Below are 19,111 nucleotides of genomic sequence, written 5' to 3' on the forward strand. Positions count from 1 at the left end.
ACAACATTCCCATACACAGACACCTACAATCAGACATGCCCACACACACACACACACACACACACCAGGCCCAGTTAGGAGGAGGACACAGTTAAGTTTTATAGCACCTATAATTATTACACTCGGGTCCAGTAGATCCGAACACCTCATATGTAATAGTTATGTGTAGGGGATTGTACCGTGTGCAGTCATTGAAAATAAGTTATTTGTTATGTTCTTCACAGAAAATGAGCCAAGGCCAATGAGTTTGAGTTAGAAGAAATAATAGCATCTTTCACATGTTGAATTAATGGAAAAACACAAAATTTATAAAGTGACAGGCCTTTATTAGTCATAACAATACATACTGGAAATATTACAATCCAATGCATTTCTATTATTACAATATAAGAGATGAGCATGTACTGTCACTTCCTTCTCCATTTCACTGCAATCAATCACATTTGCTTCAAGTCACCAGACCCTTCATAGACCAGATTAGAGGTCTCAGAGATCAGGTTGGCTGTTATATGTTGCTGCTATAGTGGGACTGGACTGCTTGCCTGGGGGGGGTCATGAAACTAAGGGAGGGTCATGGGAGTCAGAGACCGCTGTGGGAGGATAGAGCCTTTCAGCAAAAATCTGTGAAAAGGGGATCCCCCTACTGCTGTTCAGGTCAGTTTTGTCCATATACAATAGATGCCTTAGTTGTCATTCACAACCAAAAGCTGATTTGGGAAAGGATGCAACATTTAGTGACATATTTACATATCAGACCTTTTCAGTGCACCACTAATACCAGTAATACTGTAACTGTTTTTGCACACACAGAAGTCAATCATTTTTTGCAGAATCAATCATTTGTTGCAGAGGAACCAATAAACTCAGCAATGTTTTGGCATCAAAAAGTTTGTCAGCTGGGAAAAATTGACCTGGATTGACCCTTTCAATCAATCAGATTGATTTTATTTCAAGAACAGTTTCTTTTGAATCTGTCTGGTAAATGAAACATCTTTGTTTCTAGAAATTGTATTTGAAGTACTGCAGGATAAAAGAAATTAACTGTTGGTTACAAACATTCATAATTTCAGGGCATAAGGGTAATTCTTTACACCTTTAAACCTACACTGAATTTGAAAGTATCTGATCTGTCAAAACGGTTTTATAGATTAAGATGGTCTATAGTCAGTGTGCCCATTCAATTAAATTACTCTTAATTATAAAATATTAGCTGTCTGCACTACATTAATCACAATAATTTGTTTAGTGCTTTCCATAAATTGAGTGAGTTTTGTTTTTGGGGTGGCTCAATTGACTAGAATAACAGTTTCTGCTTTGCTTCAAGGCAAAAGATGATGGAAACAACAAAAACACCACAATGTCCACAAAGGTAAACAAAATAATTTTTTAACAAAATAAACAAATAAAATAGAAGAAAAAAAACCTCCAAAAAAGGTCATATCTAATACTAATAATATCTGGTCAACTTTTGCAACATGTCAGAAGTAATTTTGCCATGGCAGTTTAACAGGTTTGTGATACCGTGAGAGAGAAGCTATACAGTGCTTCATTCTGGGATTTTACTGGGTAAAGAACATATACATGTAATTTAAAGTAAAAGACACAAGTCCTCATTCACACATGTAAACATGCAATTATGAACACTAGCCCAGTTTGCCAAAGGCTGAGTAGCATAAACATGACAGAAGCTACAAGGCAGCTGACATCACAAATACTGACCCTAACCCTAAAAATTAAACCTTTTGATATCATCTAGCAATGAACTGCCCAATGAAATGCAAGTGCACATAGATTATTTTGTAGGGTTGGGTATTTGTTCCGTTTACCTGGTAGTTGTCTCGACAAGTTGACAAAGAATTTTACAACTCTGGAATCCAGATAACTTTCCAGAGTTGTGAAATAGCAACAGTTTTATAACCTGCTGTGCAGTATTTTACCATCTGATAAGCCATGTCTCTATTGTTTAAAATGGACTTTCTTGAGCATATTCTATCTAAACTATACTGGTTTTATTGTATTAGGTTGTACCCACTTGGTGGTGCTCTTTTCGGTTTGAACAGATTGAGTTACGCTTGCCTTTGCGTGCTCACTGCAGCAGTCTCCAGAGCCAAACCGAGTCAACGTTACCTGACAGTCTTAAGGTCTCCTAGCTCCTATCCAGAGGCTCACACTAATGTCAACCTAAAAGCTCCAACAGAGAGCACAGCTGCAGCTACAATGCTAATGTTACTCCTTCTCTGGATGTAAAACCCATTTACCCAAATCTAAGACTTCCTGGGCTGGCAAAGTTGGCTCAACAATATTCTTACTTCCAGGGATACTGGTTATACCTGAGCAGATGGTTTAGTAGCTGGACTAGCTGCACAGACTGTGCTCACAACTCACCAGACTACATAGTATGTAGATCCAATTGGCTAATTTCCTAAATAAAACCAGTAAGAATTTAGGAGTGTTGTTGACAGATGACAAATGGAGCGGGAGCATGCACAAGCAGCAGTTTTAAGTGATGAAATATTTTGTGTTGTGTAATATATTTTACTTATATTTATTAATACATTTTCTTAATACCCAATTTTATTTGATTGTGCTATGAAAATAGCCCATGTAAATGCTAAGAATTAATAATGATTAGTCTTCGACCACTATAAAGCTGACTCTTTATTAGCGAAATTGCTTAAAATGGCTATCCCTACTACCAAAAAGGCTAAATGAAACATAGTAACATAGTAAGACATAACTTAGAAAATCTTACTGTATAAACTGAAAGCACTTTTGTTTTTATCAAATAAGAATATACCAGCTAAGAGCTCTGATAGGTTAGGAAGAGAGTGTCCATTGCTTGAATTGACCAATACTATTTGAAAAGGAGTAGTAAGTTGCATTTTAGGAGCAAAATGGCACAAAACGTAAACATGCTGGGTATTATTCTCACTGGATATAACAAAGTTAAACTTACACATCATGAACTAATTGGAGAAAGAGACCCATTTGGGGAATGTTGTAGAATTAGTGTGAAGGGGTGTCGTTTGGGTTGGGCATGTCTAGCCCTCCCTTGCTGTAACTCGTGGCTCAGCCAGTGAGCTATGGATGATGCTGCTGATGGTCTCTACTCCCTCTCCTTCCAGAAAGGTGCGGTGGTCTCCCTCGATGATGTGAACTGACACCTTGCCATCACATACCTGAAGAAAGACACGTCAGTCAGACAGAACTTGAACATGTAAGTAGACAGAGATTCAAAGATTTTATGAGGGTTGCCATAGTAAAGAGGATGTGCTAAAAGGCTAATGTTCAATAACAATAAATAGGAGTAAAATGTAAACATTGGGGAAAAAAATAAATAAACGTGTAATATACAGTGGTAACACAACAAATTCATACAAGCATATGGAAACTATGTCCTGGGTTTTAACTTATTGATAATCCAAAGGAAAAATCACAAAAACACTTATAGGTCCTGAAAATTCATTCAGATTTAGCAATTTGATGAATCCACCTTAATTATTAAAAAATATCGGTACTGTATCGGTATCAGCGATACTGGCCCTGTATTTACTTGGTATCGGATCGATACCAAATGTTGCAGTATCGAACACCACTAATTTCCAAACTTCTCCAGAGCGACATAGATAAAGCCTCGGCTCTCATGGGACGGACTGGCGCTAATGTGAGACACTGGCTGGGATCCTACTTGGACTTTTTCTTTTTTCTTTTTCGGTAGCAGTGCGTGGGAGACAAGCATGTGAGAACGGATTACGGACCGAAAAGACAAACTTTTAAGGGAGTTGAACTGTGCATTGTTCAGATTTAGGTGCACATGGACTGTTCTGCGAGTATTTGAGATTTAGTTGTGTTCAGTCATCACCATTTTGTATTTATCAGTCCCTCCAGGATTTTGTGGCCTTTTTTGGAGATTGTTGCCCAAAATGCCTGATTTTTTGCGGGAGCTTTTGTAAAAAATTGCTTACAAAATAGTACTTCATCAGGGCCTGCATCCAGTGGGACATACTGTATGAGAACATTTGTACACATTTGAGAAAACACGTTACAGATAGTAATTTAAAGCTTGAGTAAGTTTGAATTACTTGACACCGACGTTGCACTTGGGGCCCAGGGCATAATGTGCATTTCACAATTAATGTGCAATCCTTTAATTTCTTGGAGGGAAAAGTAATGGCTATACTTCCATTTAGAGAAGGATACTTTTGGATTATTTGGGCTCGCCATACCTGTCTTTCGTTGACTGACTCGCTTGTGTTGCTCGTTGTGTGTCCGACTATGCGTGCTTTCAAAACACTCGCCCAACTCTACCTCTGTTGGCTTACCGTGAAATTTTACTCAACCTCAGCCAATTGTCAGCATTTATGCGCTTGTCTCGTGCACTGCCCACTAACCAAGGAAGATCAGTAAAACAAGTCTTTGCCTCTCGGCTCAGAGATCTAGTTGGTCTGATGAAGAAATACAGCTTCAAATATAGTAACGCGCCAATAAAAAAATTGATCTTAAAAAAAAAAAAAGACCTAACTTAGCTACAGTGCTACGAGGCCTGTTCAGATGACATGTTGCATAGACCGTATGTTATGCTCCACTGCTGTGTGCTAAATTAGCTAGATTGCTTGTGAAGGATGAGTCAAACTAACGTTAGTCACACAAGGATATATGAGTCAAACAAAACAACGGCATTATAACACAAATATTAAGACATTTCTTTGATATAAGTCAATAATACAAAATACTGGCCAAAATGTGTTTTAATCCAGTACCGTTAGTCGAACAGCTCCAATGTATTTGCTGTACCAGTATTCTGACCAACAGGTGTTGACTGAAAAAGACTGTTCCTCCTAGATTTTTGTTTCCTGCTACTTGCAATTTAATTGGAGACGAACAGCCAATCAGAATTGACCTTTAATTCTCAGAATGGTTGGTTTTGTGGCACACTTGTAACGCTATGAAAATATGAGCGAGTGTGTCTAGAGTGCGACCTGGAAAAACCTAGTCTTAAGTCAGTGGCGCATTATTCAGATGCTATTTTAAGGGTGCATGCTTGGCTGTAATGTAGAGTGTGCACACCGCACACACACTTTGCTTCTCTCACAAACCCAGCAGTTCCTATTTTTGCAAACCATACATAAATACAAGGAAAAATATGACCTTGTTTTCCACAACATTTCCATGAATCATGGATGTGTTGATGACATAAATGAGGAAATGTTAGAGGACTTAAGGAGATGTGATGTTGAACTGCATGTGCCGATGCCACTTAACCCAAATGCCCCAGCAGCAGCACAGGAGAGGAGAGACGGAAGAGCTGCATCGTCTATAGTGAGGTAATCTTGGAGTAATGTAGCTACTTCAGACCAACCCATTTTTAGATTTGTGTCGGGCGCAAGAGTCATTTATCCATCCATCCATCCATCTTCATCCGCTTATCCGGGGTCGGATTGCGGGGGTAGCAGCTCCAGCAGGGGACCCCAAACTTCCCTTTCCCGGGCCACATTAACCAGCTCCGACTGGGGGATCCCGAGGCGTTCCCAGGCCAGGTTAGAGATATAATCCCTCCACCTAGTCCTGGGTCTCCCCCGAGGCCTCCTCCCAGCTGGACGTGCCTGGAACACCTCCCTAGGGAGGCGCCCAGGGGGCATCCTTGCCCGAACCCCCTCAACTGGCTCCTTTCGACGCAAAGGAGCAGCGGCTCTACTCCGAGCTCCTCACCCTATCTCTAAGGGAGACGCCAGATACCCTCCTGAGGAAACCCATTTCGGCCGCTTGTAACCTGGATCTTGTTCTTTCGGTCATGACCCAGCCTTCATGACCATAGGTGAGGGTAGGAACAAAAACTGACCGGTAGATTGAGAGCTTTGCCTTCTGGCTCAGCTCTCTTTTCGTCACAACTTTGCGATAAATTGAATGTAATACCGCACCTGCTGTGCCGATTCTCCGACCAATCTCCCGCTCCATTGTCCCCTCACTCGCGAACAAGACCCCAAGGTACTTGAACTCCTTCACTTGGGGTAAGGACTCATTCCCTACCTGGAGAAGGCACTCCATCGGTTTCCTGCTGAGAACCATGGCCTCCGATTTAGAGGTGCTGATCCTCATCCCATCCGCTTCACACTCGGCTGCGAACCGATCCAGTGAATGCTGAAGGTCACAGGCCAATGATGCCATCAGGACCACATCATCTGCAAAAAGCAGCGATGAGATCCCCAGCCCACCGAACTGCAACCCCTCTCCACCCCGACTACGCCTCGATATCCTGTCCATAAATACTACAAACAGGATTGGTGACAAAGCGCAGCCCTGGCGGAGGCCAACTCTCACCTGAAACGAGTCCGACTTACTGCCGAGAACCCGGACACAGCTCTCGCTTTGGTCGTACAGAGATTGGATGGCCCTGAGAAGGGACCCCCTCACCCCGTACTCCCGCAGCACCTCCCACAGTATCTCCCGGGGCACCCGGTCATACGCCTTCTCCAGATCCACAAAACACATTGTTGGTATATATATATATTGGTTGGGCATACTCCCAGGCTCCCTCCAGGATCCTTGCGAGAGTAAAGATCTGGTCCGTTGTTCCATGACCAGGACGGAATCCGCATTGTTCCTCTTCAACCTGAGATTTGACTATCGACCGAACCCTCCTTTCCAGCACCTTGGAGTAGACTTTACCGGGGAGGCTGAGAAGTGTGATACCCCTGTAATTGGCACACACCCTCTGGTCCCCCTTTTTAAAAAGGGGAACCACCACCCCGGTCTGCCACTCCTTAGGCACCGTCCCAGACTTCCACGCAATGTTGAAGAGGCGTGTCAACCAAGACAACCCCTCCACACCCAGAGCTTTAAGCATTTCCGGACGGATCTCATCAATTCCTGGGGCTTTGCCACTGTGGAGTTGTTTAACTACCTCAGCAACCTCCACCAGGGAAATTGATGCCAATCCCCCCTCATCCTCCAGCTCTGCCTCTACCATAGAGGGCGTATTAGTCGGATTTAGGAGTTCCTCAAAGTGCTCCTTCCACCGCCCTATTACCTCCTCAGTTGAGGTCAACAGCGACCCATCCTTACTGTACACAGCTTGGATGGTTCCCCGCTTCCCCTCCTGAGGTGGCGAACGGTTTTCCAGAAGTACCTTGGTGCCGACCGAAAGTCCTTCCATGTCTTCTCCGAACTTCTCCCACACACGCTGCTTTGCCTCTTTCACGGCAGAGGCTGCAGCCCTTCGGTACCTTGCAACTGCCTCCGGAGTCGTCTGGGATAACATATCCCGGAAAGACTCCTTCAGTCGGACGGCTTCCCTGACCACCGGTGTCCACCACGGTGTTCGTGGGTTACCGCCCCTTGAGGCACCTAAGACCCTAAGACCACAGCTCCTCACCGCAGCTTCAGCAATGGAAACTTTGAACATTGTCCACTCGGGTTCAATGCCCCCAGCCTCCACAGGGATGCACGAAAAGCTCCGCCGGAGGTGTGAGTTGAAAGTCTGTCGGACAGGGGCCTCCTCCAGACGTTCCCAATTTACCCGCACTACCCGTTTGGGCTTACCAGGTCTGTCCAGAGTCTTCCCCCACCCCCTGACCCTCCAGAACCAAGACTGTGCGTAGAGGTAAGCCCCACCAGATCTAACCGGTAGCGCTCCACCTCCCGCACAAGTTCCGGCTCCTTCCCCCACAGAGAGGTGACATTCCACGTCCCCAGAGCCAGCCTCTGAAGCCCGGGTCTGGTCCGTCGAGGCCCCTGACCTTCACTGCCACCCATGTGGCAGCGCACCCGACCCCAGCGGTTCCTCCCACAGGTGGTGGGCCCATGGGATGGAGGGATGTCCGCCACGTAGCTTTTTCGGGCTCCGTGGCAAACCCGGCCACCAGACGCTCGCTGACGAGCCCTCCATCTGGGCCTGGCTCCAGACGGGGGCCCCGGGCTTCCTCCGGGCAGGGTCACTTCATCCCTTCCTCGATTTTTCATAGGATTTTTGAACTATTCTTTGTCTGGCCCCTCACCTGAGACCACTTTGCCTTGGGAGACCCTACCAGGAGCACAAAGCTCCAGACAACACAGCCCTCAGGTTCATAGGGACACACAAACCTCTCCACCACGATAAGGTGATGGTTCCCGGAGTCATTTATCCCACCGGTATAATAGAAACAGCGCCCGAGATCCACCCACAAAGCTACTTGCGTTTGGCGTTTGATACTCGAGTTTCAGATCGTTAAAATAGGGCCCTATATCTTTCGCGTTCCACTTCCGGGATTGCTCCGGTGCTGCAGGAAATTCCGCCGGATGCATGTATTTTCCGTTTCCTTCCGCTTTCTTCGTGTTGGAATTTTAAATTCGGTGGATTTATGAGGACTATTGTTGACTGCTCCTCAGATCTCTGCATTGGTAAATTGAGACATCTAGCTAGACTATCTGTCCAATCTGAGTTTTTTCTCACACGACTATTTTGCAGCAGCTCCATGTGGAGTTTAGCACCACCCATGCCAATTCTGATTGGTCTGAAATGCCATTAAACCAGAGCACGTTTTCCTCCCATCCCCGAATGCCATGTGGAGTAGCCAGACCCTCCTTCAGCGAGCTTTGGATGAGGGTCTGGCAAAGCGAGACTATTGCAACCCTAACACTGGCTTGGCCACGTCATCCTTCCCAACACCACCCTCTCCTCGAAAGTCGTCAGGCCCGGTTTCAAAAACCCAAGATGGTGATGGCCAAATTGCCAAATTAGAGGCTTCAAAACCGCAGTCCGTAAATGAATGGGTGACGTCACTGCTGCTATGTCCACTATTTTTTACAGTCTATGTTGTGAATAGTGAAATTCACTAGCAGTGCCTGAAAGGTTATCCTAATAATTTACCAGTAACCATGTGTGAAAGAAGCTTAAGGCAACAAAACAAAAGGTAAACTATATTTTCTTATTCATTTGTTCCACTTCCTTGACATTTTATCATCTCCAATAAGGTAAGCTTAAATAAATAATCTTGAAAATGATTTAAATGTGTGTGAGTGTATTTATGGCTGTTACCTCGCTGAGCTTGTAGTCAGCTCCCAAGTTTTGTTCGTATTCACTGCTGGTTTTGGCACGCAGTAGCGTCACATTGCCATGGTATTTTGTCACAGGCACATAGCCATCAGCAGCCTTCAGCTTGTAGTAGAAGGTGGTAGCTGCAAAGTGCAGCAAGTCTCGGCTGATGTTCTTGTGGCTGGAGGTGATTAGGTCCACCGCAATGTTGACACGGGCTCCCAGGTCTGACAGTGGGAGAAGAGTCTCCAGAAGCTGCAGAACAAGAAGGGCAAATTAGAAGAGATTGAGATGGAAACCGCTATAGATTTTATATATATATATATATATATATATATATATATATATATATATATATATATATATATGCGCCTCGGGATCCCCCAGTCGGAGCTGGTTAATGTGGCCCGGGAAAGGGAAGTTTGGGGTCCCCTGCTGGAGCTGCTACCCCCGCGACCCGACCCCGGATAAGCGGATGAAGATGGATGGATGGACTGTGTGCTCATGGCGGAAAATTAATGTAAACAGAGGAATGATGTAGATCCCCTTCAAGGCCAGGCTAATGTTAGAAGTCCTTCTAGTGGACAGAACATGTAACAACAACCACATGCTTAAAGTGGCATTGACAATGCATAAGCCCGAGTGGTGTTGTAAATGTTAATAACAGGCTGCATTTGAGCATTAAATATTTGATTATTATTCGAATATAAAAAAAAGGGTATTATAGGGAAAGATTGACAGGTCTATTGTTTTTCATCAATTATCTGTGTGCACATCATTGGACTGAAAGAGGGCAGCGAAAAAGATGACCCAGTGGGATTTTTGCAAAACCAGTTGCCAAAATGGATCCCCTCCTTATGGAACAGGGCTACCATCGAAATTGACAGGGCACACAGAATCTACGGCCTGGGTGCAACGACGCACACGCTGATTCTCAGGTGTCTTCGTAAATCCAAAGCAATGCTGTGCTTTAAGCCTGACTACAGCGCTTTCACCATCCAACGGCGCCAGGAATTTATAGGAGTGCAGCGCAAGCTGCATGCTAAAGGCATCCCAAACTTTCTTATTTATCCCACAACTCAGAGTAAACCACGGAGGGAGAACGCTCACATTCACAGGAAGCGGACAGGCTCTGTCGGGATCTGGATATGGAGGAGGGGAACGTGGCGCCCGCGTGGGGCGCTTCGCGACCGGACTGGGAGTTGTCATCGGGCCCGGAGGACGGTGTGGGGGACCTCTTGTCCAGTGCGGTGAGCCTGAGCGGGCGGAACCGACGACTGTGGATTAGCTTATCTGAAACACTGTGCAAGTTTGACTCGAGGACACTGCATGTAAGTTTGGCAACCTGACTTTAAAGGAATGTTTGATGAGGCTGAAAACATGATGGACATGGACTGCTCACTTTACATAGCCTACTCCAGAAACTGGTAGCTGGTTGGAACGTGGTGGGTGAGTTTAGGAGTCAAGCTGGGGAGAAATATTTGATTAAACTGAATGAACATGATAAACACTTATCTTATAATCTATATTTACTACTCTTGCATGGTTTGTTTCCCACACAGCCTATTTCAGAGCATAGTAGCGTAGGTCGAAACCATAATGTATGAGCTTGGGAGCCGAGACTGCATTTTATATCCATGTCTACTACTCCTACATGGCTGATTTGTTTTTCATACATACATTTCAGAACTTAATAGATGGTTGGGACTTAGTTTTAAGGTTGTTTTTTTTGTAACATTGTTCATGTTTAACATAGGAAAGCATTAGACCTGTTTCAGGTCTAATGTTTCGGTTAACCTGTGACTTTACACAGGAGGGGCAGTTTTGAGCTGGAGTTTTTGTGCGAGCTGCGTTTGATGCGGACGTATCTGGCAGAGAGGGAAGGGGATCTGCGGTCTCGGAGGGCTAAGGGATTTATTTAATTTTTTGTTTTCACCACACTGTGCTTAGATCTAACAGCTCACCCCTTGCTCCAAATTTAATAGTGAGTTCCGGTAGCGTACTCGAGACGTGTATACGCGTAAATTTTGAAGATGGCTGAACTTTCAATCCTTTCTGTTAACATCAGGGGGCTAAATGGACCGATCAAACGCGCTAAATTACTGGACTATTTAAGAAGGAATAACATAGACGTGGCGCTTATTCAAGAATCACATTTACGTAAAATAGATGTAATCGTCTACAAAATAAATATTTCAAAGTTGCTGCTTCATCTAGTGACGACACCAAAACCAAGGGCTCCATTGTAATGCTGTCACGGAAATGCGCACTCACCATAGACAAAAGTAGTAAAGACCTATCAGGCAGAATATCATATATATGTACTACGATAACAGGGCTCCAGACTAACTTTTTTCACTAGGAGCACAGTGGCCTCCAACTGAAAATTTTAGGGGCGCAACCAGAAAATTTAGCGGCACACACCGTAAATCAACATTCTAACCAAATAGTCACATTTCTACTAATTTCCACTGTATTACTAATAAATACTTTGATAATAGATGAAGAAATTACAATGTGCTGTTTCAAATTCAGTGTCACTTTTGAAGATGCAACATAGAAGGTTAACTGACAGCACCATCGTTGTCATGAAAAACTAATATATACAGTGGTGTGAAAAAGTGTTTGCCCCCTTCCTCATTTCCTGTTCCTTTGCATGTTTGTCACACTTAAGTGTTTCGGAACATCAAACCAATTTAAACAATAGTCAAGGACAACACAAGTAAACACAAAATGCAATTTGTAAATGAAGGTGTTAATTATTAAAGGTGAAAAAAAATCCAAACCATCATGGCCCTGTGTGAAAAAGTGATTGCCCCCTAAACCTAATAACTGGTTGGGCCACCCTTAGCAGCAACAACTGCAACCAAGCGTTTGCGATAACGTGCAATGAGGCTTTTACAGCGTCCTGGAGGAATTTTGGCCCACTCATCTTTGCAGAATTGTCCTAATTCAGTTACATTAGAGGGTTTTCGAGCATGAACGGCCTTTTTAAGGTCATACCACAACATCTCAATAGGATTCAGGTCAGGACTTTGGCTAGGCCACTCCAAAGTCTTCATTTAGTTTTTTCTTCAGCCATTCGGTGGTGGACTTGCTGGTGTGTTTAGGATCATTGTCCTGCTGCAGAACCCAAGTTCGTTTCAGCTTGAGTACACGAACAGATGGTCGGACATTCTCCTTCAGGATCTCTTGGTAGACAGCAGAATTCATAGTTCCTTTTATCACGGCAAGTCTTCCAGGTCCTGAAGCAGCAAAACAGCCCCAGACCATCACACTACCACCACCATATTTTACTGTTGGTATAATGTTCTTTTTATGAAATGCAGTGTTCCTTCTACGCCAGATATACTTGGACACACACCTTCCAAAGAGTTCCACTTTTTGTCTCATCGGTCCACAGAATGTTGTCCCAAAAGTCTTGGGGATCATCAAGATGTGTTCTGGAGAAATTGAGACAAGCTTTGATGTTCTTTTTGCTCAGCAGTGGTTTTCTCCTTGGAACTCTGCCATGCAGGCCATTTTTGCCCAGTCTTTTCCTGATGGTGGAGGCATGAGCGCTGACCTTAACTGAGGCAAGTGAGGCCTGCAGTTCTTTGGACGTTGTTGTGGGGTCTTTTGTGACCTCTTGGATGAGTCGGCGCTGCGCTCTTGGGGTAATTTTTGGGCGGCCGGCCACTCCTGGGAAGGTTCACCACTGTTCCATGTCTTCGCCATTTGTGGATAATGGCTCTCACTGTGGTTCGCTGGATTCCCAAAGCTTTGGAAATGGCTTTATAACCCTTTCCAGACTGATAGATCTCAATTACTTTCTTTCTCAATTGTTCCTGAATTTCTTTGGGTCTCGGCATGATGTGTAGCTTTTAAGGATCTTCTGGTGGACCTTACTGTGTCAAGCAGCTCCTATTTAAGTGATGCCTTGATTGTGAACAGGTGTGGCAATAATCAGGCCTGGGTGTGGCTAGAGAAATTGAACTCAGGTGTGGACAACCACAGTTATAGTATGTTTTAACAAGGGGGCAATCACTTTTTCACACAGGGCCATGATGGTTTGGATTTTTTTTCTCCTTTAATAATAAACACCTTCATTTACAAATTGCATTTTGTGTTTACTTGTGTTGTCCTTGACTTTTGTTTAAATTGGTTTGATGTTCGAAACACTTAAGTGTGACAAACATGCAAAGGAACAGGAAATCAGGAAGGGGGCAAACACTTTTTCACACCACTGTATATGTGTATATATATATATATATATATATATATATATATATATACAAATATATATATATATATATACACACACACACACACACATACACACATACCAGCTCTAGTCTACAATTAAAATGAATTCAACTTAAAATTAAACATGCATTGTTTAGGCTACTACTGAACCAATATTGGTACAGATACCTGAAATTCGGTTCCGTTACCCAACGGTACCTTTTTTTTGGTACTTTCCACAAAACAATTATTTCAGTTGTAAAAAATGATTGTCAAACCTATTTATCCTATTTACATATACTCCTATTTATTACATTATTTTATTAATTAAACAAAATCCTCCTCCTCCCAAACCCATCCCTTTTATTCTTGTATTTGTATATTCTTTTTTAGCCTGTTTTATTTTCTTGACCGTTTTTAATTGCTCTTTAATGTTTCATGTAAAGCACTTTGAATTGCCTTGTTGCTGAAAGGTGCTGTAGAAATAAAGTTGCCTTGCCTTACAACCTCAGCCTGTCAGTCACCAGGGCACAGAAACCACCGTTGTGCCTGCTTAGGAAGTGTAATGTCAACAGCACCACGACCGCTTTCGGCTCTCCATTAATATCAAACGCTGTCTGCGTGAAGTTTTGAAAAACTGTAACCACACTTGAAACCACTTTATCGGCATTTCCGTGACTCACTGTGACTTCAACAAAACTGCAGAGCCGACGTAGTTTGCAGTGTCCGCAGCTATGCGTGTGCCAGTGTGTGTGTTTGTGTCAGAGCTCCGCTCTCTGTCGATTAATGCTAGAATCTAAAATGGGTTGGTCTGAAGTAGCTAGGTACTCATAGGTGTGGTTTGGGCGTAACGTGCAATAAACCAATCAGAGCGTTATCTCACATTCCCTTTAAAAGCAGGCGCACTTGTTCCATGGCGGATTGCTATTATAATGGCCGAGTTGCTAGGCGCACGCTCTTAATACATCAATGGGCGCACGGCAGTAGCGGTTCACAGCCGAGGAGACCGACATTTGCTATTGATTTTTTTTTTTATAATAAGATGTAAAAGAAATGTCACAAAAACATACTTTCCGATGTTTTGGGCTCACTCTCACTGAATCACGAGGTTATGAATGCATGGTGATACGGGAACTGCTGGGTCCGTGACATGAGAGAAGCAAAGTGTATGTGCGGTGTGCGCACTCTACATTACGGCCAAGCATGCGCTCTTAAAATAGCATCTGAATAACGCGCCACTGACTTTAGACTAGGTTTTTCCTGGCCTGTGGCGGAATTATTTTCTGAAACTGCAAAATGGCACTAGGGAACGTTTGCGCCGGAACATGCCTCCTCTTTTTGCTGAACCGCCCCCAGGAGCGCAAGTTCATTCACTAATTTACCGACGTGAGTATGTGGAGGGAAAAGTCTGCTGTGCGTCGGGTGCAAAATAGGAATAATACATGTGTCGGTGTATAAAGTCAATTGTGCTGGGTGCAAGATAGGGCCCCAAGTGTTTTGGAAAAATCTGATGTTAGAGGTTTTAAGTGAGTGAGGGAGTTTTAAACTGGGTAGGAAAAAACAATTTAACCCTTGGTTGCTCCTTGTAAAAAAGAAATATTGCCTTGCGCTTTATGCTATTCCTTAAACATCGAACATTTAACGATAATAGAGAAAAGACAATACATAACTTGAATGCATTCACTATCTCAACACAGAATTAAAGTAAAGAACCTTCCTGAATCAAGGTATTATTATTTATTAATATTAATCTTCATCTTTTTCTTCTTTGTAGTTCCATCACGGCCATATCCTCATCACCCATCACACACTTGTTAAAGTGCAGCTTATGAGTGGCCATGCTAGTTTCTAACTCCAGCCATCGTTTGCGCAAGGTAAACAAAAATGAGCTTTAGATGTGATAAAGAAGACTAACTTGATGTATAGGCTTCCTGCACGATGGTAACTAAGTATTCCTATTGTTTGACTAAGTTTTAATGATTTAATTTGATCATAATTTAAATGCTAAATAGAAAATGAGAGACTTCACGTGGGTATTCAAGGGACAAAATCAGAGCTCTCTTCATTTCAGGTGTAAAAAGTAGGTTCACCTTGGCTTTTAAATTATCTATGTTAAGAGCTACACCTGGCAAAGGTGTGGTTAGGTGTCATCAGGTGGCACACAAGTCCCCACACAAGGCTGCAACTAGCACATGTGAGCAAGGTTATCCTGACAAATTAGTGATGGTTTACCTTTTTTCATTCTCAAATCATCAATCAAATCATCAGGGTTCATGACTTTAAAACCTTCACAATATTCACAGCCAAATAGTTTGGGAAGTCAGTGTGCTAAAACACAAGTCTGATTGGATGTTCTACATTTTGTGTATTAAATTGCTCAAGCACCCAAGACTCGCTTGAATGTTGTTACTGATGAAAATCTTTGGTGAATGTCTATGTGTGTGTGTGCACACGTGTCAGAGGCTGTATACCTTGTTGTACGCGATGCCAGTGAACTGCTGGATGAAGGCACACAGGGCTTCAGTTTCAGCCTCAGACTCTTTGCCTGGTGTCAACTTGGCTCTGTAGCTCTGAAAACCAAATACTGAGTTAACTTGACATAACCAACCTACAGTTACTGTAAACCTCAAGTAGTCCCCAAACTACATAATTAAATGCACATATTAATCTTTTAATTTCTGCTCTGTATTAAAACATCAAATCATATTGATCCCACTCATGTTAGACAGTCTAAAATTATCTAATGCAATAAAAGTGTGAAATATATGAATGAATAGTTAATGTTTCCCTGATAATACCAGGCACACAAATCAGAAAAATCCTTATCTTTGTAGAATGCACCTTTTAAAAATGTTTGGAACCTTGCACGTCATTAAACTTAGAAATTATTTGTGTGTGTATGAGCTCTTTTCTCTGACCTGCGTGTATGCTGCCACATAGGAGTGTGATCCATCAAACAGAAAGAGGTACTCCACAGGCCAATTCTGGTTCTGAAGCTGAGAGCACATTTCAAATGCCACACAGGCACCAAAGGAGTAGCCAGCGATTCGATAAGGCCCGTCTGGCTGAACCTGTCTGATACAGTTCACATAGTAGCGTGCCAGGGACTGGATGCTGTCCAGAGGAGCAGCTGGGGGAGAGGGGATGTAAACAGTCACAGCTCTAAATCCTCACGCTCGTATATTCATATATAAACATCGAAATAATAAACATAACCATTAGGCCAAAAAGGTGGTGGTTGGTTAGAACATCAGTCAACATTCCCAAAGAAATAAGCAGATGATTCTGAGTGGAAAAAAAGAACTAAATAGTTGTTGAGCATTACATAATCTGTAATGACCAGTCAAAGACTTGAGTCAAACTATCTGTTACTCTGTCTCAAATTGTAATATTCTGGACTTATCATTAGCAATTGAAGGACTAAGTTCTGTTCTGACGACAAAGGGTGGCCTAGCCTTATTAGTGCAGTAATATACTGGGTGTTATTTTCTTTTTTCCTAGCCTTGTATGAGCCTAATTGAGCGTGTTTGTTACAAACAATACCTTTGGTGCACTGCAGGCCATAGCAAGGCATGCTAAGCTTGAAAGCGAGTGTCTTAAAGGCTGCAATGGAGCCCTCAATGGGATGGACCAGAAACAGTGGCCTCTCCTGGCTCTGAACCTTGTTGAGTGGCGTCACAGTGGGGCCGTTGGGGTTGACTAATAGCTGGGTCAGATCAGACTCCAACAAAGAGCGAACACCATCTCTCTTAGTTGTAGCATGGTGAGATTCTGGATAGTTGGAAGTAGCAAAGACAAGAAAAACTCATTCTTCCTGTTCTGAGTGTATCTGCATGTTTTATGAAGCCACAGCTTACAAAGAACTGGATTTAGTCTGCTCTTTCTCAATAAATCTCTTTTTTCTGCTGATTTAAGAGCAGCTCTTAATACCATTTGATCCGCCTGGCTTGCTATTGGCCAGCTCTCGCAGCTTGTTAATGGTGATCTGGCGAATCTCCCTCATGCTCATGACGATGTCGTAGTCGCGCTCCAGAGTTTGGCGAACCTCAACACCCATCAAGGAGTCCAGGCCCAGGTCAGCCAAGGAGGCATTAGCGTTCACGCTGTTCAAATCCCGCACACCTGAGAGTGAAGGGCACAGTGAAAGTTCTGTTAGCTTTGCCTGATCAAATTTAGCTCAAGAAATAAAAAGGAAGCAGACAAAAAGAATGCCTCTCTCTCTGAGTGATGTAAAATAAATGAATGATCTGGAACCTTTTCTTTTACCATAAGTTATTGTAATTTTCAAAAAACTGTTTTATAATTTCTACATAAGAACTTTGTAATGTGGTACTAACTATGGAAAAGATACAGTGTTAAATTGGTACACTGTCAGTTAATTCCAATCAATGTAAGTGAGTAATGTTAGTGTAACTAAAATGGTCTTTTAGTCAGTAAACAGCAGGTCAACTGGTTTAAAAATGTAGGATTGGCAGGCAAGCATATAGCTCAACATGCATATGACTACATTTTGCAATACAAATGAGTAGTTAAGAATATTGACTTGCTTTTAAATTGAGCAGTTCTTAATTCCCCTGGAAATCAACTGCTTATAACTTGAACTTGACTAACTCAAATAACCGTTTTCCCCCTCCCTTTACAATTTAATTAGCACTATATTACATAGTTCTCTTCCAGAAAACTTTCAATAAAATTAAAATTGAGGTTAACTTGTGGCTTTAGAAAGACATTGTTTTAGATACAACTAAGTGGTTTAATGGATCCCAGAAAGGTAACACTTTTTGTGCGAATAAATAAGTAATTTAAGGTATATGAATATCTCTTTACTTTATTTACCCTTGATAACTCAATAGCAAATAAAACAAGGTCTAACACATATTAAAGGTCCTATGACATGCTGCTTTTTGGATGCTTTGGGGCCTTAGTGGTCCCCTAATACTGTATCTGAAGTCTCTTTCCTGAAATTCAGCCATGGTTCAGAAGCCACCAGAGCCAGTCCCACAATGAGCTTTCCTTAGGACATGCCATTTCTGTGTCTGTAGCTTTAAATGCTATTGAGGAGGAGAGAGATGGGGCAAGGTGGGGGTGTGGCCTTGACCAGCTTGTGGCCACGGTTGTAGCTCTATTTCCTCATGGGCGGGCCAAATTCTCTGGGCAGCTGTAGGCGGCAGGCAAAGCAGAGAAAGGGGAGGTAACCTTTCCCCTTATGACAACATAAAGGGAAGATTCCAGATTGGCCCATCTGAGCTTTCATTTTCTCAAAAGGCGGAGCAGGTTACCCAGGGCTCGGTTTACACCTATCGCCATTTCTAGCCACTGGGGGACCATAGGCAGGCTAGGGGAACTCATATTAATGTTAAAAAACCTCAAAGTGAAATTTTCATGCCATGGGACCTTTGAGAGTTCAGCCTTTTGAAGTTGACATGTCATCCTCCGTCCATAGGTGTTGGTAAGCAGGCTAGGTTTTACACCACATAAACGTGTTAAGTATACTGGCAGTATTTGCTGAGAGTACTTTAAACACTTGTAGTATGTCAATGGTAATACGAAATATGCTGTGTAACTTGTTGTGTTTTCTACTAAATTACAAGAAAAAAAAACTGATACTCTTTGATTATAAAGACAAAGTTTGCAAGGCAAAACTCAGAAATTCCCTGAGATTTTTTGTCAAGGAACCACATTACTTCACTCTGCAAGGTTTATCTCATCAGACCACATATCTGCTCGCAGAGCGGTCGCCTACCAATCGGAAGGTTGTTGGTTTGATCCCTGACCCTGCAGTCCCATGTCGAAGTGTCCTTGGGAGAGACACTGAACCCCGAATTGCTCCCGATGCTGTGCCATTGGTGTGTGAATGTTTATCTGAAGAGCAGGTGG

General features: G+C 42.9%; 1 protein-coding gene across 2 annotated transcripts in view; it reads right to left on the minus strand.

Moving 5' to 3' along the window:
- Window positions 1-305: 305 nt before the first annotated feature.
- fasn (fatty acid synthase) overlaps window positions 306-19,111 on the minus strand; it is an 86,097-nt gene continuing 67,291 nt past the window's right edge. For both annotated transcript variants that reach the window (XM_078279085.1, XM_078279087.1), the window contains 6 exons: window positions 17,165-17,356; window positions 16,778-17,005; window positions 16,153-16,364; window positions 15,706-15,804; window positions 9,014-9,265; window positions 306-3,179 (listed from right to left, as the gene is read on the minus strand). In XM_078279085.1, the coding sequence (XP_078135211.1) occupies window positions 3,042-3,179; window positions 9,014-9,265; window positions 15,706-15,804; window positions 16,153-16,364; window positions 16,778-17,005; window positions 17,165-17,356 (1,121 nt within the window). In that variant the 3' untranslated portion in view covers window positions 306-3,041. The remainder of the gene's footprint in view (window positions 3,180-9,013; window positions 9,266-15,705; window positions 15,805-16,152; window positions 16,365-16,777; window positions 17,006-17,164; window positions 17,357-19,111) is intronic.

This window comes from Sander vitreus, chromosome 21 (genome assembly GCF_031162955.1).
Source record: "Sander vitreus isolate 19-12246 chromosome 21, sanVit1, whole genome shotgun sequence".
Lineage (NCBI taxonomy): Eukaryota > Metazoa > Chordata > Actinopteri > Perciformes > Percidae > Sander > Sander vitreus.